At 38.6% G+C, this 26,567-nt stretch overlaps 1 protein-coding gene across 4 annotated transcripts in view; it reads right to left on the bottom strand.

Annotated features, from left to right (window-relative positions):
- Window positions 1-26,567, bottom strand: part of CTNND2 (catenin delta 2) — a 691,061-nt gene that overhangs the window by 244,823 nt on the left and 419,671 nt on the right. For all 4 annotated transcript variants that reach the window (XM_058831646.1, XM_058831649.1, XM_058831647.1 and 1 more), the window contains one exon: window positions 11,573-11,825. In XM_058831646.1, coding sequence (XP_058687629.1) covers window positions 11,573-11,825 — 253 coding nt within the window. The remainder of the gene's footprint in view (window positions 1-11,572; window positions 11,826-26,567) is intronic.

Raw genomic sequence — 26,567 nt, 5'->3', positions numbered from 1 at the left:
TTGATCAGCTTAAAGTCATAACTGGAAAGGAAAAGGTGGAGAGGTGCTCCGTGTGCATTTCTCCTGGATTTCTGTGCACACACTCTCGAATGAGAAAATTTCATGCAGGCCATTTCCCCCTGTGAAAAGGCAGCCCCCTCCTCCTATGAAGCATAACCAAATTGCTCTAAAGTCTCTCTTATGAGACCAAAGAACTGGTCTCCCATGTTTACTGAAACAATTTATATAATCTTATATACTTCAAACAAAGCTTTTGTGCAGCACTTCTCTACTGTTTTGTTTCTGTGGTTTTCTTGTTTTGTTTTGTTTTAGGAGGGGAGATTCTGGTGCATAAATCACACAGAAGCAGAAAGGTAACAGATGGTTGCTGGAGCCATGCCACAGAAAAAGCAGCGGCTGATAGGATGTTATCGCTTCACAGCTGCAGATAAAACCTTGACAGTTTAGGATAAAATTTCATTTAAAAAAATGTAGCTGCTGACAAATTAAAAAAAACTTCACCAGAGAAGACTATGCAAAGAAGATGTCATTCTGCAGAGATGATTTAATGAATTTAAAAGATTTCTAAATACATGAGAGATGAAATGCATTGCTGAAACAGGTTCTGCAATTTGGCAAACATTGGCAAACTCAGGTAAAGGCGCAGGAGAAATCAAACCCCTTTCTCCCACTTTTTCCTGAAAAAGCTAACAGCAAAACATCTAAAAGATCCCTGTATGCACATTTGTGTGCAGCCAGAGCTTTCCACGACATTTGACTCTATGCATGAGCTATTCTCATGCAAAAAAATGTCAAGCCTTTCCTAGCAAAAGGTATTGGAATCACAGAGCTATACAGAACCCTAAAAAGATGTAAAAAGGGTAAGCTCTTAAAGACCAATTTCTTGCAGGAGGAAAACAAATTCCTTTTATTTTAAGGCCATAAATCTAACTATGGTGCAAGGTAATACATACTATGTGTGCAATTACAGGATCATTTCACCAAAGAACTGAGGCCGCTTCTCTCTGTGAATTGCTGGACACAAACTACAACTAAAACAGTTCAAATATTTTGTGTCCTCAGCTGCAGTAAACTTCACTGGCAGCAAACCCCCTGTTGTGAGTGGGCCCAGACATACTGCCTCTCTGCAAGCAGGGAACTCCCTACTCACCCCAGCTTCAGATCTGTGACTCCAAGTTCTGAACCAGAACAGGCACAGCAGCAATATCACTCAGCTAACAGAGAAGTACCAATACCTTTTAAAAACAAACACATGCAGGTTGCTCCAGGCTCACCCTTTGCCTAGCAGCCATCTCCTAGTCAAGAAAAGGGACTACTTTTCACACTGGCAACAAGAGTTGGAGTAAGTGAGGCTGATGGATCAGCACAGATTCTGAGAGTCACACTGAAATGTTATGCAGCCCTGGCCAACAGGAAAGTAATGCAGTTGTTTTTACTAAGAAACCCTGTTACACCTGAGTTGTCCACACTCATTCCTCTCACCAACACAAACACATGCACAACCATTTGTCTTAAGCTGCAGCTATTAGGCCCAAACTAAGACTTTTACACTCAAGATGCTCAAATTCAGGAAGGTAGAAAGCAAAACATAGCATCAAACAGCATAAAACCAAAAAAGAGCCCTCTTCTACAAAATGAAATCTATGAAATAAATACATCATGTCCTCACATAGAACGAAAATATTATCGAGCTAACTTCAAATGATTTCTGAAGAGTAAAAAACTATATTAAAATACTTTACTTAAACCCATATAGTTTTTGGTCATTTCCTGACATAAATTATTTATCTTGGGACAAAGTTTACATAGCTCCTCCTTTCTCCACATGTGCCTTCCTTCTCCACAGTTTTACCTTTGGTATGTAGCTCTCCTTTGGGCTAAGAAAACGTGTCCATTTCATTCCAGGTCTTCAGTTATCCAGATCCTTCCACACTTCATTAAACAGTGAAGACAAACATGGCCTCCAAATTATTAATAGCGAATGGCAAGCTAAGCAGCAAGTGGTCAAACTGGTGCTGCAGTGGCTTAAAGAAACCAACCAACCAAAACCAACCAAGTAAAAACTCCAAATACTTCACAGTAAGTCTAGAGACTAGGTCTTTCCCTAGCAACAATGGCTGCAGTTTTCTATGGGATCAGTGGTTATCTTTTGCTTGCTAGGAAACTGCTTGCTTAATGCTAAGAACTAAGGTGCATCTGTGAACCTCACTTGTTCATTGAGCTCCTGGGGCAGTGGAGTAGGTTGAGACAGAACAAGTGAAGGTGGTAGAGATCACCAGGGAAAGGGTGATGCACGAGAGAAATAAAGGCTGAAGGCTGGACTTCACATCAGGCTCTTATCCCAAAAGAGGGCTACGAAGATGGCGAAGGGTCTTGAGGGGAAGCTGTTTGAGGAGTGGCTGATGTCACTTGGTCTTTTCAGCCTGGAGAAGAGAAGACTGAGGGGAGACCTCATTACTGTTACCACTTCCTCATGAGGGGAAAAAGAGGGGCAGACACTGATCTCTGCTCTGTGGTGACCAGTGACAGGACCCAAGGGAATGGCTTGAGTTGTATCAGGGAAGGTTTAGATTAGTATCATGAAAAGGTTCTTCACCTAGAGGTTGGGCACGGGGACAGGCTCCACAGGGACCTCCACAGGCCAGAGCACCAAGCCTGACAGAGTTCAAGAAGCATCTGGACAATGTTCTAAGGCCTATGGTGTGACTCCTGGTGTGTCCTGTGCAGGGACCATTCTACTCTGATGATCCTTATGAGCCCCATCCAATTCAGAATATTCTGTGATTTTGTGATCTTGAGTGAGCTGGCAGAGATAGGTCTATTGCCATCTAACATTTTAAATTTACATAGAGCTGAAGTTCTTAAAGTCAGGCTCTTTATTCATAAAAGCTATAAAGTTCTGCTAGAAACTAATAGAAGTTGTTGACCATGCCTTCCTTTCAAACATTTTAGCTCTACTCTACACTAGAGGTATTTTTTTCAGCAAACACTTGATGTTACTATATTGCAGAAATGTTCTGCACTCTCAATATTAGCTTTTGTTTCCTGCTTACAAAATACCTATGGTATATGACACTGAGGTCCAGGTTCTGAAACTAACAATCTCTGCATGGCAACTTGTCTCATGATTGAGGATGACTTTCAGTTGCTCCTTTTAATGAAAAAAATTGAGACTATGCGTCCTGATCTTTTATCACTTCTTTAATTTTTCCCCCATTCATCTTCATCTATTTCCCTCTTCTCACTCCCATCTCATTTCCCATGAAAGTAAAAGCAAGATTGTCCTTTGAACTTCAAAATACCTTAAAAATTTAACTTATTCTCAATGTCTTTGTAAACAGTAGGATCATTATTATCTATTTGGCTAATGAGATGTCCAAGAGCTACTACTGAGAAGCTTCTTATGTGGTTTATCATGCCAGAAGATCGTAACAGCTTACATGAGCCCAGTAAAGCCTGAAAGTATGATTCTTCTCCTTGTTTTTAATGTCTGGTTAGAAAATATACTTACATTTCCTGGCTCTCACAGTCTGTCATCACAGAAAGGCACCACACAGATTTTGCATCTGTCAAAGTTTGCAAATGAGCCACAGCAAGTTGAGCAAAATGTATGGCAAACAAAGGCAAAAACTGCACTGAAACATGTATTTGCCACTGGAAGCTCAGTAATGCCATTCAAGAACCAGAAATGAGCTATGAACAGTATGAAGTACACTGTCCAGTTGCTTCTTCTTGGGTGAATGAGGCCGTTAAAATACACAACAGATAAAGAAAGAAAGAGAGGGAAGGGCTTTGTTGCTGTTTTTCAAGCGGCAGACCAGCACTGGGGAGGAAGGAAGGTTAGAAATAACAGAACTTCAAAAAGGAAACATCAGTCTCATCTTCCTATAGCTATTAGAAGTGCACTTACTACACTACATGGCTCTCCTGCCAGCATCCTCCTGAACACCCTGCCTCAGCCACAAGTACCTAAGGAGCCTTTTGCTTCTCTCCCTTCAGCATAATGGAAAGGAATTAGTTTCTGGTGGAGGGAGAGGATTGGAAGAGCTAAACTTGCAGCTCAAAACAAGAGATAAAGTAACATCTCTCTCAAAATTATACCCTGCATACTGCTAAATAACCTAATATATAAAATGGCTACACATAAAGTCTTCTATTCTGCTCATAGGTTAGGAATTGTAAGCTCTCCTAGACATACTCATTATTCAAACTACATGGACCAGCACCATCCATGTTACTATAATATCCCAGAAGTGTGATGTTCTGTGATCACAATAGAGCAGATTTTCTAATGATAGGATTGGATTTATTGAGAGACAGAATGGCAACATTACTGAGTGACCTCCTGCACTGTCAGTAAAATGGTACCCGTCAAAAAGGAGAAAGAGGGTAGTAAGTACTTCATGAGGTAAAAGCAGAGTCACTTCATTCCTGTAGATGACAGTTCTAAATAGATTTTTCTTAAATTTTCTGGTTTTTTTAGTTTAGTTTGGTTGGTTTTTTTTTTACTACCAAGCATTTGTCCTAGGGAAAGAAGGTTGCTAAACAACACAGGGCAAATTTCAGTGAGAAAAAATAGCAAATACAGGTGGATAATTCTGTACATACTGAATTGCATTTGCTGTGCTGTGATATGGCTCCACCTGTGCCCAACACCTCCCTAGCCATTTATAAACCACCTCAATGTATACAGTGGAAAGACAGGAACTGTTGGCACACACTTCGATGTGCTCAAATACACACAAAAAAATGTTTTACAGGTTCTGGATGTCAATTCTTTACCTTGCCGTAAGTTCGCACTTGCAAGGACCAGTTAGATTTATTTTGCCATGCTCAAGCTGGAACTAAATACTCTCTGGGAAAATCTTTTCCAGACAAGGTTTCCAGCTAGGTCCCGAAATCTCAAATTAACAGACTGTAGGACAGTCTACTGATTCCATCCCCACCTATTTTAAGGCAGCAAGATTCATCCTTAATTATCCTCATCAGGAAAGGGAAACAGATTGCTGTTTATTTTATCATGGCTGCTATACTTTTTAAAAACTAACTTGTGCACTAATTCCCACCTTCTGCATAGAAGAGATCTGTATGAAGAATTGCAATGTGCTCCAGACTTGCTATTCTTGAATTGCGTGTATTTTTGTGCTTTTGTGTTTAGACTCTTCAAATTTATTCTTCTGGGGTCAGTTTTTCATACTCCAAGGAGTGCAAGTTAAATCCTGAGAGACTGTATGATTTCTGTGCAGGGAAAGTAAACCTGGTATTTCCTTCCTGTATGAAAGGAATACTTAAACACAGACCTACAAAATGAGCACTCTCAAACACCATCCGGTTGGTTCTACCAATACAAGGAGCCTGGCCTGAGTAAATTTTAGGGGGAAAAAATAAAAATCTTAGGATGTTCACAGGACCTAGAAAGTTGAAGCATTTGCTTCTGGAGATAAGCCTACACTGCCAAAATTTACCTTCTCTGATTCACTAAAAGTGTGCTTCCCATGGCTGCCTTACCACCACCACCTGTGGAGAAACCTTCCCCTTTACCCCTAATTTCAGATAAGGCTAAGAGGGACCTTTGAAAACAATTAAGAGAAAAGGAGAGCTGCCTATGATGCCTTGTGTCACATAAAAGCAGGAAGAGTATCTGTTGGGAAGGTAGAATTAGAAAGAAATTATATTTATAACTCTGTATCCAGAAAGGCTAAGGAAGAAATACAAATGATAGCACGGTTTGAATAATTCAAAGAAACCGGGCTGGTATGCCAGAACACATTCTTTCCTGCAATAAAACCAAGCTGAGACCCCTCTCCCCAGCCTTGTAAGGAAAGGTCTGAAGGACCCTGAGATAACTAAAAATATGCAAAAATAGCAATTTCTATAGGTTGCACACAAATGTTACTGTATTAGTATACTTAGAAAGATTGGTTAGTAAAGGAATAAAATATTCAAATGTATAGGTTATATAAGTAATTGTAAGAGAGAGTTCTCTCTCTTGGTTCTCTTAGTCTCTCTTGGTCTCTCTCTTGCTACTCTCTTGCTACGCTCTCTTAGCCCTCTTGCCTCACTCTTTCTACACTCTTACTGCTCTTTTTCCCCAGCTCTCTCACTTCTGTTCTGTTACTCTATTTCTTAGCAATCTTAAGTCTTGAACTCATGTATTCATATCTTACCCTATTTTGTATTGCTCTCTCTGAGCCCGCTTTGAGCTCTATCTGCTGGCTCATAGCAGGCTCGCTCTCTCTATCCCACGCCCTGAAATAAACTTCTAACACCTAACTCGCTTATAGAGGTCTTTGCCGTGTCTCAGACCGTCCCCAGAAAGGGTCTCCTACAAGTATCTGCAAACCCTGCTCTGTCTCATCCAGACTGGGAATGTGAACCTCATTCTGCTACATTTCGCATTAGAGAGTTAGGCCAGAAACGCACCAATGTCACCACCAATCCCCTGGGATTCTGAAAACCCCAGCCCGTATCTCAGGCCCGATAACTGCAGCACCACATAGGTCTGCCACCAGCTGTACCACAGTCATAGCAAGGCCTTCTATCCCACCAGAAGTTTCCTTCTGAAGGTGACAACTCTTTCCAAAGAACCTACCAGAAACATTCCCACCAAGACTGCTAACATCTGACCCATGCAGGATTATACTGTTGTTTTCTTACCTCTTTAGAGTCTCAGAGTGTCTGGCTGCTATTCAGACTTACAGTAGACTAACACTATTAATACCAAGACAAGCCTTGTAACGAAGTGAGATTAAATATTTGGAGAAGATTCCTGCAGAAACATTTAACAGGCTATGATCCAAACTCTGTGTGCTAATCTCATAAGCAGTTTTACAGGAGTACAGAAATTTAACTAAAGCTATTTTATTTCTATCATTTTTCCTACAGAAAAAGAATGCTCTCTAGCTTGTATTTTGCAAATGAAATATATTTCTGGGGGAAAAAAAAATAAGTAAGAGAAAAAAAGATGAGTTTTGAAACTTAGAGTTCACACTAAGTATTCTGATCTAATTTATATCCTGTCATAAGATATGAAAAGAAAGCCAGTTAAAAAGTTTAGAAGATAGACAGTACTGTTGTTTTCTGCTTAGGAGAAAATTAAGATCAGTAGAGGTAATGAAAGGAGAAGCTGCCTCTGAAAACGCAAAACCAAGCAGAAATGTTTCAGGGTATTACAGTTATATCATGCAATACCTGAAAAACTTCTGTCTCCATGCTGACTTAAACCCAGACAGCTCTAAAGGTGAGAACTACTACAAGATAACTAGGTTTAATTTCTTTTTTTCCTGTGAAGTTGCAACATGCTTCTTTAATGATATTGCCTTTTTCTTTTTAAACAAGAGCCCAATCATTACTGCAGTCTGTTCTATAAAGAACATGTTTGCTTATAGTTTAATTCACCAAATTATACCACTTTTTATGAATAAATAGTTCCAAAGGTTCTGAAACACGTGAAAAGTGAAGCCATCATAGAAAGTTTTAAGTGCAGATCAATATAATTCAAGGCAATATGAAAATGAACAGTGAGCTGTGAAAATCACTTTGGTAGCCATGGTGGAGTGCATTCCACATAATTCTTGCTGTTACCTCAACTACTTGCCAGCATCTTTTCAGGAGATGACCCGTGTATACGTGTGTAAATAAAAACAAGTGTCAAGTCACACAGCAATGGACACATGCCTTGTGATGACTGAACACATCAAACCACAGTTTGAGTTCATAAACCAGCAAAAATACTGCAACCACAAAACCTCATTGGTATGTATTTAAATGGAGAACATGAAAATGTTCTATTTTTTCATCTGTTGTGTAGCAAGTATAACTTAGCAGCAGTGGTACATGTACATGGTTTCTTACTAGGTTAAAACTTCAAAAATATAAGTAATTTATACACATTTGGCAAGTTTGGATTTTGGAATAAAATCTGGAAGGCACACATGGACAACTGGATCCCAACATTTCTATTCCTAGGATTCCCCAGTTCTCCTAAAATTTAGAAACAGACAAAATAAAACTGAAAATAATAGTAAAATAATAATAGTAATAATAAGTACACAAAACCCACAGATAATTTATTGGTACCAAGAGACAGATTAATCTTCCTTCATGAAAGTAGGCTGGAAAATATCATATTAACATGTATTTCTGATACTTTAAAATACTCAAGACTTCTCCCATTCACAATTCAGAAGAAACCAAATGATTATAAAATAAATATTGTGTTCCTTCCCTCCTTATATCACATCTTTATATAACAGATTATGGCATGAAACAGTTGATATCACAGCCCTACTGCATATTTATTTTCCTTTTTTTTATATGAAGTAAACATAAAAGAATGCTCTGCAAAAATTAGTTTGTAATGATACAAACTTTTCCACTTCCCATATGCAGAACTTAAGTATTATTTCTGACAGTGATATGGGACTTATTTCCTTTTTAAACAAAGCCTCATTCTCCAATAGTATAAATATGTAAAGTTTTTACTACCTCTTTATGAGCTCCTATGAGCTAACAGTCTACCTGCGTAAATTAAAATTATTCCCTGCCACAAACTTGACTGTAAACATCTTAATCCCCCTTTTTAAAAAAAAAAAGTTTTTGTCTTAAACTTTAAGTGAATGAACACTGAACTGCGTTTTATGACAGCTGGATGATACAGAACAGATGCTGAGCTAAAATTTAATTTGCCAAATATCAGCTCAGAACACGTATTTAAAATCAGGTGTATCAGTAAGACAAACTACATGGTGAAAACAATATAAAAATTGTAAATTATATCAGCGTCTGCCAAAAATTTTTCTGGACCTCCAGACAGAAATTCTGTCTGAACTGAAGATTACAGAAAATTATGTTCAATTTTAGTAATGCTAATTGCTTATTAGGATGAGTACAATCTTTTCTGGATATCTACTTTTTCATCTTGAGCTGAATGCCACATAGGAAATGCTATCAACAGCCTGCAAATAGTATGTTTTTGTCTTGCAGATTTTCCTCTGCCACTGAGCATTTTTTTTGGACCTCTGGTTGGACAGGTAGGTTTGGTGTCTGAAAATGATGCCTACTGTTGCCCTCTACAATTTGTCACAGTTACAGAACACTCCAACCAACCAGCCAATAAAAGCAGCAACACAGCTGTAAGGACACTTGTGACTTCTCAGATGACAAAGTGCAGCTGCTGACCAACCTGTGTACTTTTTTCTTGCTGTATAAGATATAACTGGTAATCCATCAGGGAATATAGCACGACTTAACACAGCCACTGTAAGCCTGTATTGCATTTGGGTTGTTTTCCTTTTCCTGGTTGTATCTCCCACATTCTATCCTAAGTAATTTTTATCCTTCCATATTACTTTTTGAAGTAGCTGGAAAGTCTTTCATTTTATCACTTCCACACTTGTAGTATATTGGCATTTTTGTAATCTATTAATATAAATCAACACATTAAAAGCATTCTGATTGCTTTTATTACTTTTCTCCAAACTCCTTTCAAATGCTCAATGTCTTTCCAATAGCTCAATGAACAGCAACTGCTGTAGGCCACAGACAATTTCACAAGTCAGTCTGCCTCAGTGGAGTATGGCTTCTGGGGACTAAGGCATAACATAATCAAGTGTGTTTCTGACATTTATCAGAACTATTCAAACCAACACGTAAGGGCAGAAATACTAATACATACCACACACAGCCTATGGATCAAATGAATAAAATTAAGAGTAATGCAAACCTATTTACAAAAGTTTAATACAAATTTCCAACCTATCTAATAGTAATCAGTAATAATATTTAGTGACCCTCTTTAAAGGGTTTGTGAAGTTTATAAACATTTATACCTAGATGCCTGCTCACTCCTATTTTACCTACAGAAATCAATACCCATGAATGTACAAATGGTACCACAAGACAAGCAAGAACTAAAAAAGAAGCAAATGAAAAATACTAGCACATATCCTATACATTAACTGGCTAACAGTTGCAAAGTGATAGCAAAGGAATTGAACAGAAAAAACCTTTTCTTAAGAAGATATGTCTAAGACCTGTAGAGAGACCGTAAATATGTCTTTCCTGCTTAAATGTCTTTTCCTGTATAAACAGGAATTGCATTAAGAATTGGATTTTTAACACCACCATGCTTCTCCTAAGAACATTTCATAGAGAATACAGTAATTTCTCCTCCTGATCTAAGTTGATTTAACTTTTAATATAACACAATTACAAAGCAAAGCTCTTTTTTCTACATGGGCTCTTATTCTATAGAATAGAAATATAACACCACCATTTCAAAGAAACACTTTCCCCCTCTTGTTACTAATGTTTGCTTTGGGGCAGAGGGAAGAAGGGGGACACTTAAATTTGTATTCTTTTTAAATTTCCACAGTTAAACCAAAGGGGGGGGGGGGGTGAAAAAAGGTTGAAGACAGAAGCGTTCTCAACAAGTAACACCCTGCAAGCAGTGATGTTTCTGATATGCTGTAAAATATTATCTGCTGTTCTGTTCCTGAGTGGAGAGAGAGAAAGAACTGCTGTAATGCTAAACAAGTAAAGAATCAGTTTATGTTTTTTGGTTTGTTTTTTTTTAATTTTGGGAAAGAAGTCTTTTCAAATTGTTACTTAAAAACTTCCAGCATTTTTGTTGCAGGAAAATTTTTGGATTCTCCTATCATAAAACTACACATTACGACAAACAAACAAAAAGATAAATAAATAACACCATCTGCCAAAGAAAAACCTTAGTATAAACTAACACTTTCAGAAAGTTTAAACTCAAGTTACCAAAGAGAATTGCTTTCCTTTCTTTCAGAAAACTGAACAAAATCACAAAGTGTATTGAGGATTCCAGCCAGCATTTCTATTGCTGTTATCATGGAAGTATATTTCATGGAATAATTTCTCAGAAAATTCTCTCTTTAATCTATGTGCTTGATTGGGCTGTAAAGTTTCCTCCTTGCACCTTCTCTAAGCAGATGAGGATGGTCACTAGCAAAATAAAAAATTGTGGTAAATATTTGAAGAGCATGCACAGCAATACCATTTCTGCAAAGCTGTAATCATACATTCTTTTACCACATACTGGCATTGGAAGCCTGCGCAACACATGGGATGAAACAGAACCCTGGTTACATGTTGCTTTCACATTGCTCAGTCTCATTGCACAACACTGAAATATCCTCTTCTGCAGCATATATAAACATTACATGTAGACAAACCAAGAACTTCAACAACTCCTGCCCAAGAAACAACCTGAAAATTCAATTCACAATGGCTACAGAGTCAACAGTCACTCCACTCCTCCCATTTCCAGAGTAAATTACTTTTCTTAAGCTTTTGAGGGGTGGCACTACTGAAAGCAGGCTAAACACACATTCAAGACCACACCTATAATTTCATTGTACAGAACAGTTCATGAGAGCTTTCCAAGGTGAAGCATTAGGACAATGCTGTCATGCAAACAGTCTTTCACGTACCACCACAGGTGTCTTTTTCATATTCAACAGTAGAAACACGCAAAGCAAACTGCAATTACAAACCTCAGCACGAGCAAGAAATAAAAGACAATGAAGAAGATTTCACCCACCTGGGATCTTTCTGAATGCTATCAATGGAAGGCGACCTAGCCAAGGTCCCTTCGGGTGGGATGGCTGGCCCAGATTTGCTGTATGGTGATTCAACAGAAGGACAATACTGCAGCTGTCGGTAGGGGTCTGCGTAATTGGAGGCTGGGCCGGCTGCATAGCTGGCCCTCTGGAAGGTCGTGGTTGCGTTCTGTGTGCCGTGTTGACTGCCTGTGCGCTGTAAGGGTACGGAGTCGACACCAGGGGAAGATGGGGCTACGACAGGAAAGTAGGGACAAAGTAAAAAATTGAGGACCTGTTCACAGAAATGGTTAACCAGGTCTAGGCAGAGGAAAAAAATAACACACACATATAAAAGGAGGGTTCAAAAAGAATGAGAAAAAAACAAACAAAAAGAAACAAGCAACATTGTCATTTTCCAAACCTTAGAAGGAAATAACCATCAAACAAATCTCTAAATCATATGCCAGTTCTGCATTAGAAGACCTTAACACCAATTAAACAGATTGGAGAAGTATTTTCATCTAGGGTTCTAACTGCACTAACAAAATGAAGTGCAGAAGCAGCATGGGAATATTCAAGCTAAGGTTCACAACCACCACTGAGTGAGGGTTTTGCAGTCCTTACAGGGGTGGAAGTCAGTCAGATCCACCAACAGAAAGAGGATCAAAGCAAGCTCAAAAGTCCCAACTGAGACAGACAGCTCTACAGCAGAAGAAATACCCAGCCATCCCAGATCTGTAGCCCTCATATCCATAAAGCAGGTAAAACCAGACACTTCCTACTGAGAATCACTACATATGTTTTGTTAACCCATCTCCTGCAAATCCGTCTTAAATTAAGACTTAGGAGAGTGTTACTGCTAACTCAGTCTGAAAAACAGCTAAGTACAAGGTGACCATGTAGATGTCTTAATGCACACCAGCAGCGGCTGTGCTCATACACCACAGCTCAAGATTAATGCATTACCAGTTCTGAGCAGCTTAACCAATAGCTTTAAACTGACTTAATGCTTTTGAAACTCAAAAATCTTATTAATCTCCCTTGTAGCCCATTATCTTTCTATTACAGCACTGGGTAGTGCAGATCCAGTCCACTGGATTAAACATGCAGTATTTTTGAACCAAAGTCCAGTTAATGGCAAATGGATTATCAATGTAAGGGCAAGAGGATGAATACCCACACAATCTTTGGCCTGGAGACAGATATAAATTAAATGCTGGCTCTGCTCAGAAGAAAATTTGGACTGTTTAAAGTAGCACATGGTGGTTGCCATTTCCTCCTGTCCCAAGACAACAAGAATACTTTTGCCAAAAAGAGTGGCCTCAGTCCAGGGCTATTTTTAGCTGGGTTAAATTCATATGCTAAACTGCAGACGAAACCACATACTGAAGAGATAGGTTTTTATAACAGATTTCCCAGTCAATTCTCATTAGCATGCACATTTAAAAATAAATATCTAATGCACTATAGTTCCATGAAAGGGATTTTATGCATTTTATCTCAAAGCGTCAGAAATTAATTAAACAGAATGAGCTTTAAACGCATTTACCATGGTTTTCATACTTGTCAAAATTACAACACCTGAAAATTTCAAGTTTATATTGAATTTTTGACCTTTTAATTTTTTTTTCTTATGGTTATTAATTATTTAATTTTACAATAGCAAGTATCATAACTTTATTACAGACATCAGAATGCAGGATCACCCATTTATCTATTACCCCATCCCTGGAAGTGCTCATGGTCAGGTTGGATGGAGTTTGAGCAACCTGATCTAGTTGAAAGGGCTCCTGCTCACTGCAGGGGACTGAAACTGGATGACCCTAAAGGTCCCTTCCAACCCAAACCAGTCTATGATTCTGCAATCACGTTTTATCACATATATAGCAACATTCTACATTTACTGTTTTGGTTTAATTACTAGTGTGTGTATATATATATATACACACCTCCTTAAGAAATGATCAGTTAAGACACACAGACCTTTTCATAAAACTGCATCAGTTCAAATACATTAACAGTATCAATATATTTATACATCCCATGCACTAATACTGCTAAATTCAGTGTTAGAAAGAAATATAAACATCACATTTTAACAGAAAATAGAGTTCAAAACCAAAATCAGGTTCTTTGTGAGAAAAAGAGTAATAAAACAAGTTAGAGAAAATACTAGAAAAGTTTTCAAGTGACAAAGAGAAAATGTAATTGTGTACTGACATAGCATACTCTTAAGCACTGTCATTCCATAGAATATGCTACTACCTTTTGAAAAATTATAAGGGGAATTGCAAAAAAACTCTGCAACACCAATACTGCTGAACTTCATCATAATGTTGATTGCTTTGCAAAGTATTCCACTGTATTTCCTTCTTTGTAAGACAGTTCAATGGAAATTATGTTTACTTTTAAATTATTTGAAAAGTTTTCTATTTTCTCCTTTGTCTCGTTATCAAAATAGGTATTTATATGAACTGAAACTGGCTGTCACTCTAATACCTACAAGCTTCTCAAGTCACTCTGATTTATTTCTCAAATTCCTAGCAGACTATTACTTCCTTTTGAATTTTATCACAATGAACACAGTGATGCCATGTTCAGAATATGAGAATGAGACAAATCTATAACTTAAACATTCACAGTTGTGTTTATCTGGACAGTGTTACCCAGACCAATTAAAAGAAAAACAAAAAACCCAAAGAACTAACGCTTTAGAAAACTTCTACATCTAACTTGACTACATCCACTGTCATTGACTGTAAAAGGGTTATGCTTTAGCAGACATTTTTACAAAAACAAGTGTATGTAAAACTGAAGCAAAGTCATCTTCTATCAATACACTTCCCTTGCTTAAACAAATCCCTTTGGCAGCCAAACCTACTGACTGAACTGTGGCTCTTTCAGGCTATGGCAAACTATTGAGATCTCCCTTCTATTTAGCTAGTCAAACAGCAAAGCCAGAGTGATTATGTCTCATGAAACAAATTCAGAAGTCAATTTCCTCACCTAACATAGTAAATCTTGTCTGAGCACAGGGCATCTGAAGGCACATACCTGAACCAGAAAGCATTCACATGCCAGGTACATTTGCAGATGGTCATGCAACCTTTTAACCTATTTTTTAACTGAAGACACTTAGCCCTTTCTGTAACTTTTGCATTTCACTGTCCACCCAAGCCAGCTACACTTTGACCAGAACCAGGTCAGTTTCAGTGACATGACAAGGACAGGGGGTTTGCCCCAGCAAGGGAAGAGAGGGACGAGAAGGAATTGCAACAGTCCTGTTTCTGAAGAAATGGGCTGTTTTTCCCTCTCCCACCAGCCTGAGATCTGGCCTGATTGACGCAGAATCACAGTCAAGTCATGTTTCCCTGGGTCTACCGCTGACCCTATTCTGCCTCTACATAAAGGTAAAACCAAAAGACATAACCACACTGTGAAGAAGCAGGTTTAGTCTTGTGAAGCTTGAAGGTAAAGGTGTCCACAAAATCAGACCTTCCTCTGGTCTTCCAAAGTCCCAAAAGTCACAAGGAAATCAAGATTAAAATCAAATAAGCAGAAGGACTCAAAACCTTATTTATCCTGTATTGTGTCTTACCTAAGTGACCACCCATGAAAACACTCCTTTCAATAGTGACTGCTCTCCTCACTTTAAGAATTTACTAGGAAATTCAGTGGATTCTGAATGTCAGGTAAATTTCTGAAGCTCTGCTTGCTCCTTTTGCACCTGTCTGTCTCCCCACAGCTCCTTCCTTGGACTGCTCAGCACAGCGGCTTTGCAAAGACACAAGGAAAGCGTGACTGGCACCCGACCTCCCCTACCAAGTGCCTCACTCCAGACACACAAGAGGGGCTTACATGGTCTGTGACCTGCAGCTAAGGCCAGCTCATGCTGGAGGGAGAGCCATAGCACACCCTCTCTGCAAAAGCCAGCAAAGACCCAGTACAAAAAACAGCATGCTCAGTTGTAGGCCAATAAATCCCTATATATTATCAATATTTTAAACTTCAGTCTAAGAACAGTCCTTGAAAAGGAGAATTTTAATTTTGGGTTAAGAGAAGGGTTTCACTGAGAATTTCTGAAATGAAAATTTTCCAAGTGAGCATTTCACACTGTGAAAATCAAGAACTACAGTCCCAGTGATCTCAGTTTGTCCCCTAAACATTTAAGATCTTGCTTAAATTTGTCATGTCATTAATACCTAATAGATACTGTATCATCTCAGCCCCTCACTACTCCAACCAAAATCACATACCCAGCAAATAGAGAATCTGGGGTACCACACAGACATTTAGTATGTTCTTACATATGTTTGTCAAAGAGAAAGAAAAAGAAATAAAATTAGAACTCTCCAAAGACCTGATATATGCCCTGATTATGGTTCTCTTGATTTCTGGTACAGAAAACCAGTCTTTATAATTTTCTTTGGCTTCTACATAGTATTAACAAAGATATCACAACTTTCATATTAATGCTGATAATTTAGGTTTATCATTAAATATGCTCATAATGTGATACTCAGAACCTGACTTTCAGTTTTTGAATGTCCTTTTCACAGCTGTGGCAGATGTTAGAAATCACTAACAAAATGTAAAAAGCAAGAACACCTTGATCTAGGCAGGGATACTATTGCACCATACCTGACTACCTTAGGGAGTTTGCATATGAGCTGCTAAAAAGTTCAGACTTTCTAGAGGACATTTTGCCCAGCTAACATAAGAAAGATCAGACCTTCAGAAATTATAAAATCATTAATGAGAATTATCTTGCTACACCTGCTTGCTGAAAATTACCTCACTGATGCTGCTGTTTGATTTGCAGGTATTACCTTGTAAAATTTTCCTCTTATTATTTGATATTAGACATTCAGTTCCTGTGCTAACCTTCTCCTAGTTTCTTTCACAGAGATTTCAAAATTATTTTCTTTGTTTTCTCCTTTTATTTTTTTTCTTTGCTGATTTGCACTTGTAGTTGATTTATACTCTCATGAAAATTGAAAATTGGATCCCAGTGAGATATCTTCTCAGTACAAAGTATGTCCACCATCCCTCCATGAGTTCATAAATGATATAAATGAAGTGCATTCTGTTGGTACCAAATTTATAGAAATATTTATAAAGCAGATACTTTTCCCATCTATAATATATCTTAAAAGTAACAGAACGCATTCCCTGTCAATTAGAAAAAAACTCATCAAGCTTGGGACATACAAACACTTTAACTCAAAATGCTGAAATGAGTGTTTTAAGGCACATACCAGGCTTTTTGCAATAGCAGTTTAAGAAAATAGATGTTAATCAAGCTAGTAGTGAATTTGCAATCCAAAGGAGCAAGCACAGTCAATTTTAAATACTGTTCAAGATACTTGGTATTACATATATTATTATTATTATTAATAATATTAATAATAATATAATTTGCTTAGCTGTTACTTTTAGAAGCACTTTTCCACATGGGAAGTATAAAATTTTAGAGAAATACATGGTTGAGGGAGACTGAAAATATTCACTGAAAGAGGGGGAAAAAATCCTCCCCATAATTAATATTAGCAACTATCTCTAATGCTGTTAAGATTTGATGAAAACACTATCATATCCTCTGCTCAAAGTACACATGCACAAGAAATTTTGTACTTCAGACAGGCAAAGTGAGAACAAAACAAAAAAAAGCAAACACTAAAGGATTTCAAGATACAAGTCTTCAATTTAGATTTAAAATATTTAGGACCTTCTGCAAATACCAATACCACAGAAGTTCTGTGGAGGCTGAGAAGTTTGCTATGTGACTTCTCATACTGAAACCACAAAAAACACCGTCAAAATACAGTTTTCTCTTTCTCTTGTTTTCCATTTGCTCCTTTCTCACTTTTCTGCACTCTTTATTTTGTCCTATTTGGTTTTTCCTGTAATCAATATTCCAGTCTCCCAATTCTCAGCCAGAGACTAATGAAAAGGACTTTTTAGCAAATCTTCCTTTGCATCCTCATGAGATGAGCTCTTCAACAGCCCTTTGTTCTCAAACACATCAACCCTTTAGGGCTTCCAGGATTGTTCTGCCAAATTCTTTCTGTGGGTTCCAGCTTTCTCCAGCTGCTCCTATTTTGTGTAAATCAGAGGAAATACAGCCTCTTTCCCTCTAATCAATTTCACCATGCTCAGCTCCATGATTTAAACAGCTGGTCATGGCAAATAGGTCTCCCTGTTGCACACGGTATATCTTTTAAGGGAATATAGTACAATGTACAGGGGAAATGCAAGCAAACTAAAGAAATTGATTCAGAACAGGATGGTGCATAGCAAAAAAGGCCTCTTTTCCACCCACAAACACGTTAGTCATAATTTCCTCAAGTACTGGCTATACCTGGCTGTATACTTGTAATTAGTATGTCTACAAGCTGGTGCAAGTAGGTATTCAGTAATACTTTAATCATCAGATGTTTTCATGACATGGTGAGGAGGAAGCCTTTTTATCAAGGCAACATCCCTGTGTCTACCAGATACCATGACAGGAGATTTGTATTTTTCTCACTTTTCCACTCCATCTTCAAAACCACAGGTAGCTGTTTAGCTGCTGTGCTCCTACTACTATGGGAAATACTCAGGGCCTCTCTGAATTATTTAATAGGCTCATTGCCATTGCTGGCAGCTGTGAAGTACTAATCCTAATGAAGGTCATAAACATATTCAAAGGGAGCGTACACTCTAACCATTTGCTACTTGAATCTTTGAAAACTCTTAAAATCATCTCCTGACCACTGCAATATCTACATGCCATTCTTTTGCAGAAGAATTCATTGTTTCAGAGAAACCAAGGAAACATCCATCACTTGTGCTCTGTACATTGTGTTCAATAAATCTTACAATACAAAAACTGACAATCTTTGAAGAACTGAACTTGCTACTGCACTGAGTTATCCTTTCAGTTCCATTTCCTGGATGGAAAAAACTCTTTTCTCTAAAGAGCGTTCTTTTGATTTAACACTAATTGTAACAATAAGGCTGAACATTCCTTTTCTTAATAACTGGTATTTTTTTCTATAATGCAGAAAGAGTCAGTCAAAGAAAATGCTGCTTCCTTGGTTTCTGAGCTATTTCTTTATTTACATTACAGCTGTTACCTGGTCACTTTGAGGGCTTTTGTCTGTCTTGTTCCACTTCAGTCTTTTTCTATTTTTTTTTTTTCTTATTGGGGGAAGTTGTATAACTGCCACTGCCTAACCCTCAGCATATGGAATGATTTTCTTCATCATCATTTTATACTTGGCATTTCTTTACTACTAATTATTTTAGATATGGGGTCATTAGGTGATTAGCTGATGTCAATCTAAAATCACCTGGTGCCACCAAGGTCAGCAATGGAAGCCAATAACTTTATCAATGAAGTCATCTATAAAGACTTTTGTACTTCTAAGCAAATGTTAATGCAGAAACAGGTAGATGAAGTAATTCAGTGAGCAGCAAAGGTGACAATTTGTATTTTGAAACTTGTATTTCAGTTCAATAGATATAGTTGCTAAGATGAGTGAGTTCCTGACCAAGCTTATTTTGCAACAGTGCTTAATGAGACTTCAGTGAAGTAAATTCAGCCTCTTCCACAAGCAAGTTTGTCACAGGCTTCACTGCTGTGCCTCATCTCACATCCCCACACCCATAACCTTCTCCAATTCTACATCCTTCTCTTCTGACATTTAGCACCGTGAGGTTTCAGAGTTAAATGGTGCCCAACACAGCACACAGTCTGAATCTCAAAGGACGTATCTCAAATGCATATATAGTTAAAGCATCATCTTAAAATCCACATAGTCCAAGTAGACATCAGAGTTTTAAGCAGATATTAGAATTTCGACTACATATTTTCAGTTATTTTAGATTTCCGAAACAAGGCTGGAACGACTTCCTTCCTTGTTTACAACCAGAGGAAAATTCTCGTTTTTCAAGTTATCAGTATTAAAAAATACAATATTCCTTTCCACCTCCACTGACTGCATTTTAAATCTGCCAGCTTTTAATCTCACTAATATATGAAACTTTCATTCTCAGGCTCAGCTTCTACCATGTTTCAGTGATGCTGCTCTGCATGTAAAAAATGGTGCATACACACAATGTGATAATCAGATGCTAACTTTGGCTGCTAAAGATGTTATTGCTAAGATCTTTTCTCAGATTGCGTCTTCTCTCTCTGAGCTGTATCCCTCAGTTTAGGGACAACATGCAGTTTAATTCATTTGTTATATGAGCATTTAAACAGAGAAATCAACAACTGTCCTTTCAGAATTTGACATACTAAAATTCATCATGGGAATTTCCTCACGAGAGATAAAATTCAACCCTGAGCAATCGCACAATATAGGAGACACATACATCACTTACCTCTTCTTTGCAGTACTACATGATTTCACATTTTATGTGTGGGACAAAATGACCGAATCACAGCTAATAAAACCACAACATCCACACAGACCACACTGCTGCACATAGATGAGCCTACTGCAGCTAGATCTCTGCTTCCACTCCTAAAACAACCTTCTCTTGAAATTTGTGAAGTTTCCTGTCCATCTGGCAAGCATAAAGCTGAACACATGGACAAAAGTCACAGTTAATATATAAAAAGATATATAAATAGTATGAGACAATAACAGATTAACAGACTGCACTGCATCATGCTACAGTCATCAAGCACATGGACATCTTCATCTTCTCCCTCAGATTTTGACTTTTCCTGATTTAGGGCACTATAATCCTAAATAGTAAAGTGGCTACTAAATGGTATTTCTTAGAACACCTTACTAAACTTCAGCTATTTTAAATAGTAGTTTCCACTCTGGAAAAGACAGTTGTTTCATTCTTAAGGTTTGTTTTGTTATTAAGCATTTGTTTTGTCATTAAGCATTTGTGCTCCAGTGTCAAACCACGTGATATGTTCACCTTAAATGTTAACTGAATTTTGCAAATGATAGTTTAAAAGTTGTTGAACACATTTAAGTAAAAACTACTGTATTTGTATACTTGTACTCATAAAAACTACATGTAAACTGCTGAAATTAGGACGAAGGGAGAGTTCTAAAAGTAGCCAGTCATATATTTTAAAAAAAACAAAAAAAAACAGTAGAGCTTGAACAAAAAAAAAAAATGAGCTGGTGATTTTTAAGAGTGCCTTTAAATGCAATACTGCAGAAGGAATGATCCTCTAACAAAAGATTTAGTCACCTTAAAGACATGACTGGGTAGTTACCTCAGACACAGTAGTATTTTTGTTCAGCAAAGACTTAGAAGAATGAGAGTTATGAAAGGTGTTTTAATTTTTATTTCATGAATGACCTTGCATTTCTATGCAACACTGAAGTATATACATGAGAATGCATGCCTGCATCAATAAAATCTAATGTGATGAATCTTTACACAGAGACTACACCCATACAGTAAATAGATGACAAATATACCTAGTTTCTGGCACAAACACTGTATTTTCTCAGTAGTGACAGATGAGATTTACAGGGTATGTACTCCCCTGAACTCTCCCTCAACAGGTGACAAAAGTCAAGGGGCACCTGAGAAATGCTCAGACATGTTACAAGTCATTCTTCTATTAAAAAAGGAGAATAGAAGAATTAGAAAATACATGGAACAAAATACAAGCCTCTGGAGGTATCCTGCTCGTGGGACACTGGAAAGAGGTCATGGATACTAACTATTCTGAAAGGTTTCTATTCTGAGTGGTAAAATCTTGTCTGTAGTTACATGGGCACAATTCCTCTATGGAACCCAATCACGGGCTCAGTACTTTGAAACTACAGCTATCTTATTTGAAGAAATGCTTCTGCATTATAAGGAAGATACTGCTTTCAGATTACAAAGGTGATTCTGCAAGGTTTTAACCTCTGGCCACCTCCCTCTCCATTCCTGTCCACAGGAATGAAGCTGAAAACATGTATTTTGTTATTCCTCTGCTGAATTTTTAATAGGAAGGATATAAAATAAAAATTCTTTCACACAGAAGAAAATAAAAAAACACCTAAAAACATGTATGCAAGACTATAACACAGGCAAGACTAAATGGTAGATTCTGGATCTCACAAATGAAATGGGATTATGACTTTGTATTGCTTTGAGGTGATTTGTTACTCTTTATGCAGATTACTAAGGTATTTTCTGCTCAATTTACTTTGTACTGAAGATTTGTTCCCAACTTGCTTCCTATAATTCTCTTTCCCAAAACAATGTCATCAAGTGGATGTCAGTACAGAGTACACGTCTATTATCACAACATTACCAAACTGAAAGAGATGCAGTCGTAGGAATAATTTTTCTTTTTAATTTCTCTGAAAACAGTATGTCCTATAGCCAAAGCTCCATGCTGTGTGATTTATCAGCATGATCCTCAATTAATCTGCAGCTGTGCCATCACAGCACATCTATGTACAGAACATCAGCTTGTGACACAGCAAAACAACCTGTCCCCCAGCCAGAAAAAGGCCACCACCCAAGCAGAAAGAAGCAATATTTGGTATTTATAATCTAACTCTTTTAGATCAGGAAAAATTAAAAATTAAATACAGATTTGAGAAGCAGTATAAAGCACAAAAGGTTTAATCTAAATGGGGCAAGAGATAGCTGATACTTCTGTTGCTCCACCTTTTCCCCCGAACTGGTAATTTTAGAGACAGATAAAGAAAAATATATATTTGAAACCAACGTTGTCTTTTACTTTTAAATCATATATTTGTAATATAGGAAAGAGCATGTAACAAGTAACTTTTCATTAAAAGCTAGATGCCATTCTGAAATCAATTCCTATACCAATGTACCTATTGGGGCTACCTGTAAGAATCTGACAATATCTAACTGCATGTATACAGGATTTTTCTTCTCTAAGCCTCTGGAGATTCCTTTTACTCATTAATGTGAAGTCTGTGGAATTACAAGTGATACATCTGTTTAACTAAATTCCAGTTCCCCGCTGGAAAGCAATACTTAATACAACCCCAGAAAGGATAACTGTCTGTTAACTGGGATATAAAGTGCCCTTTGGAAACTGCCACTGGCGATATGCAAGGATTAAACTTCTGATTCCCAAAGCTGAAGTAATGTTTGCACACCTTTCAGGTGCAGAAAACTGTGACCTAAGCCTTTTGTATGTGATTCATCATGACAATTAAAACTGCAGTCCCTCAATGTAATTTTACATTGTCTCATTTTATTTCATGCTGTGTCAATTTTCTAAATTTTCTTCAACATGTTTAAATCATAGGACAGCTTCAGTGATTTAAAACAGGTAATAACAAGTTACCAAGGGACTATTAAAAATATATACCCAAGTAAAGTTTATAAAAATCCACTCATATTTGTTTCAGGTATCATCTGAATGTTGAGTATCAATGCAATGTTCAGAAAACCTGTGGTATCAATATAGGTTGGGGAATGAAGGAACTAAGAGCAGCTCTTAAAACCAAGTATGTCCTGGGCTGTATCCAAAGCAGCATGGCCAGAAGGGCCAGGGAGGGGATTCTTCCCATCTATGCTGCTCTGGTGAGACCCCACTTCGAATGCTGAAGCCAGCTCAGCACAAGAAAGACACAGACATATTAGAGCTAGTCCACAGGAGGGCCACAGAGACAGTCAGAGGGTTGCAGCACCTCTCCTATGATGGAAGGCTGAGAGAGTTGGGGTTGCTTAGCCTGGAGAAGAGAAAGCTTCAGGGAGACTTGAAAGGGTACCTGAAGGAGGCCTGAAATAAAGCTGGAGAGGGACCTTTTTAGCAGGGTTGTTGAAACAGGACAAGAGGCAATTGTTTTAAACAGACAGGCTAGAAAGAAGGAAGGTTTTTTTTTTACAGTGGAGGTAGTAAGGACCAACTAGAGCAGGCTGCCCAGAGAGGTGGTATATACCCCATCCCTGGAGAGATTGAAGGTCAGACTGGACAGGGCTCTGAGCAACCTGGTCTGGTTGAAGATGTCCCTGCTTACAGCAGTGGGTTTGGACTACAGGATCTTTGGAGGTCCCTTGCAACCCAATCTATTCTATGAGTCTATCATTCTTTTTCAAACTATTTCATAACCATTTAAAAAACCAACAAATTTCAAAGGTCAAGAGATTAAGGTTTAAAACCATAAAAATGGTTCAAGAACAGTTTATCTGTAAAAGCAGACAGAAAATCACAATCAGTTTGTGATAAAACAACTACAATAAAGTAATTGTTCTTGAAAGAAGAGTAAATCATTCTAAAGGATTCCAAAATCTAAATTTTTCATGTCAAATTTTTGAATATTGGAAAATTGCTTCACAATATATAAAAAATACACATTGAAATAATGACTTCTAAATATTTCAATGATATCCACTACTTTATTACATACCAAGACAAATATTTAGAGTCTTGTGAAAATTATGTACTTTGCCTCAATTCATGCATCCTTTGTAGCTTCATTCTCCTTTTGTACAGGACAACAAAGGAGGTAAGAGACATGACAAAATATTGAGAATCAAAGAAAGGCTAAGCTGGAGCAACATAAAAAACATGCAGCAAATCAAGCCCTTGGGTATTTCAAAACAGCTTTAAGAAGCCCATGCAACACAGTCCTCCATCCTTGCTGCAAAAAAACTGTTAAAAAATTTCTTGGATCTACTCAGCAATTCCTGCTCCCACAGACCTCTGGCTCCCTTGCTGGCAAGGCAGAGCCATCGGACAGAAGCAGCACTCCCTTCCAGGGCAAGGCAAGGTCTCTGCTGCACCATGCCAGCTGCAAAGGCAGGGCAGAGGCAAGGAGATGGTAGCCAGTGAAGCTTTCCAGAAGCCACTCCACAATGCCAGGTTTCTGTCTACCAGGTCAATGAGATGGAAGTTTGAAGAGGTCTTTCCTACAGGGAAGGAGCCTCCAGAGAGCAGGGGCAAAAGACATACGAACCTGACTCTGAGAACCTAGGCTGCCCCGCTTCACTTGTGCAAAGCAAATGAGAAGAGGAGGTCAGAGCCATCTGAATACCCCCAAGAACTAAAACCATCGATCTCCCCTCTCTGCAAAAGTCCAGACTCAAACAAACTAAGAGTACAATTGGTTTTGTATGGGTTGTTCCTGCCTGGGGCAGAAGAAAAATGCGGATTTGGCTTCTCCCTCTCTACTTCCCCTTTAGGTCATGAATAGAGACATGATCCTCACCACAGGCACCTCATCAGACAGAACAAAGAGGCAGCTCAGTCACATTGTAAGAAAGCCATCAGCCCAGTGACAAAAGAAGGACCAAGTTTTCTTGTAAACCTTCTTGGACACTGCTTAAAGTTATGGACAGAAAAAGCCCAGGCCAAGTGTAGCAGGCATGAAGCAGCAAACACTGCCACTTCCATCTGGCTCCTCTTCCCATCCCTCCAGCAGTATTTACTCGATGAAGAAAGACTGGACTCCCGAAGCAGACACTGCTTCTACCCTACAAGACACATTTTCACAGGAGAAAGGCAAAATTACTATGAGCAGCACTTGAGATAAGGCAGTGCAGACTCAGTGCAGACTTCCTTCAGCAAATGAAGTATGAGGCAGGAGTGGGATAGAAGGCAGAGAAGATGGTAAGAGCATCTGTCCAGATACACAACAGCGATTCTCACCTCTGGCAGTTTTCCTGAGCTGCGTCAAAGGACAATGAAATAATGTGGTTTTCCCTGCTACCGGCAAATGGCAAGGAGCAACAGGTAACTCTTTCCTTTGAAAAGCAGCTGCCTTGGCTGTTCACAGTTCTCCAGTCAGCATCCTTCCTCCACACAGAAACTCAGCTTGCAAATAGATATATTTCTGCTTTGCACAGGCCCCTTCTCTTGGAACAGTACTCTGTGCCAGGGTGCCCAGGAAGTGGTGCAGCCTGTGGCAGTACAGCTTTTGGTAATAGGCATCTTCAGAGATGCTGGTGCACTGGTGGAAGCGCTCAAGCATCAGTGGGAGAAATCTCAGATAGACAGACCTGGCCAGAAGGAATGCAGGCTGTCAGAGAAGCCTGAGGGCAGCCTGGCAACTGCCTGCACATACAGGGACATTGGGCAGCTCTGAAGGTAGCACAGGAAGTGCTGCAGGAGTGCACCTGCCACAAACACGTTCCCTGATAGGTAACCCATTGCAAGAGCGTGCCTGATAAACCCTTCAAATTCCTCCCTAAGTGACTCTTCGGAGACAATACAAACTTTTACTTCTTACCCTTCTACTATCCAACCTCCTTTCAATGAATAATTCCTTTCAGGGTTCTCTTTAATTTCAGCAGTATCAGTCACAGACACTACTCCTAATGCTCTCAGAATGGTCTTTGCAGCACCTTGTATGCCCTGTCTTCATCAAGGAGGCAGCTCAGCTCTGTGCACCCAGCACTCCAATGAGCACCAGGTGGTCATGTAACCACACAAAGCTGCTGGACTTTGAAGTCCATTCAACTATGACTGAATTGCATCACAACACCTTCTCCATGGTGCCCTTCAGAGGACTGAGACAGAGACCATTCTCAGGTTGTGCATCTCAAGACCAGCTTTCATACAGGCTGCCCAGAGTTCCCCTGATGCCAGTGAGATGCATGAATCCTTCACATAGCTGAGGAGGACAGGTTCACACTTCCAGTGCATCCTTGTCACTTTTGTACGGTTGGGGTCAAAAGTATTCTCCTGCAGCCCCTGAAACCAGTGAGTGCTCTTAAAGCATGAGTATTCCGCAGGTTTTAAGACCTAAATGCTCACAGTTCACTAGCAGCATGAGGGCTCTTACACAGCAACGCTTACTTTATCTGATAGAGTCCATCTTTGTAGTGAGTTCAGAACAAGTGCAGCTCTCCCATTCCTCATCCTTCACTCCCAGACAGTACTCTTTCAAGGCTTTTACAAATTTTATCTGGAAATTACATCCTTTTTACAGAAGAGGGCTCATCTGTTTCTCTGAGGGAGCCCAATAGAAGCATGAGCTTCCAGACAGTGATGCCAGCCTCCAGAGGCTGACGACAACTGTTCACACAGACTCCTTAGCTGCCAAAGCT

This window comes from Poecile atricapillus, chromosome 2, assembly GCF_030490865.1.
Source record: "Poecile atricapillus isolate bPoeAtr1 chromosome 2, bPoeAtr1.hap1, whole genome shotgun sequence".
Classification (NCBI taxonomy): domain Eukaryota; kingdom Metazoa; phylum Chordata; class Aves; order Passeriformes; family Paridae; genus Poecile; species Poecile atricapillus.
Note: the sequence above shows the minus strand (reverse complement) of the source record. Positions and strands in the feature narration are given on the sequence as shown.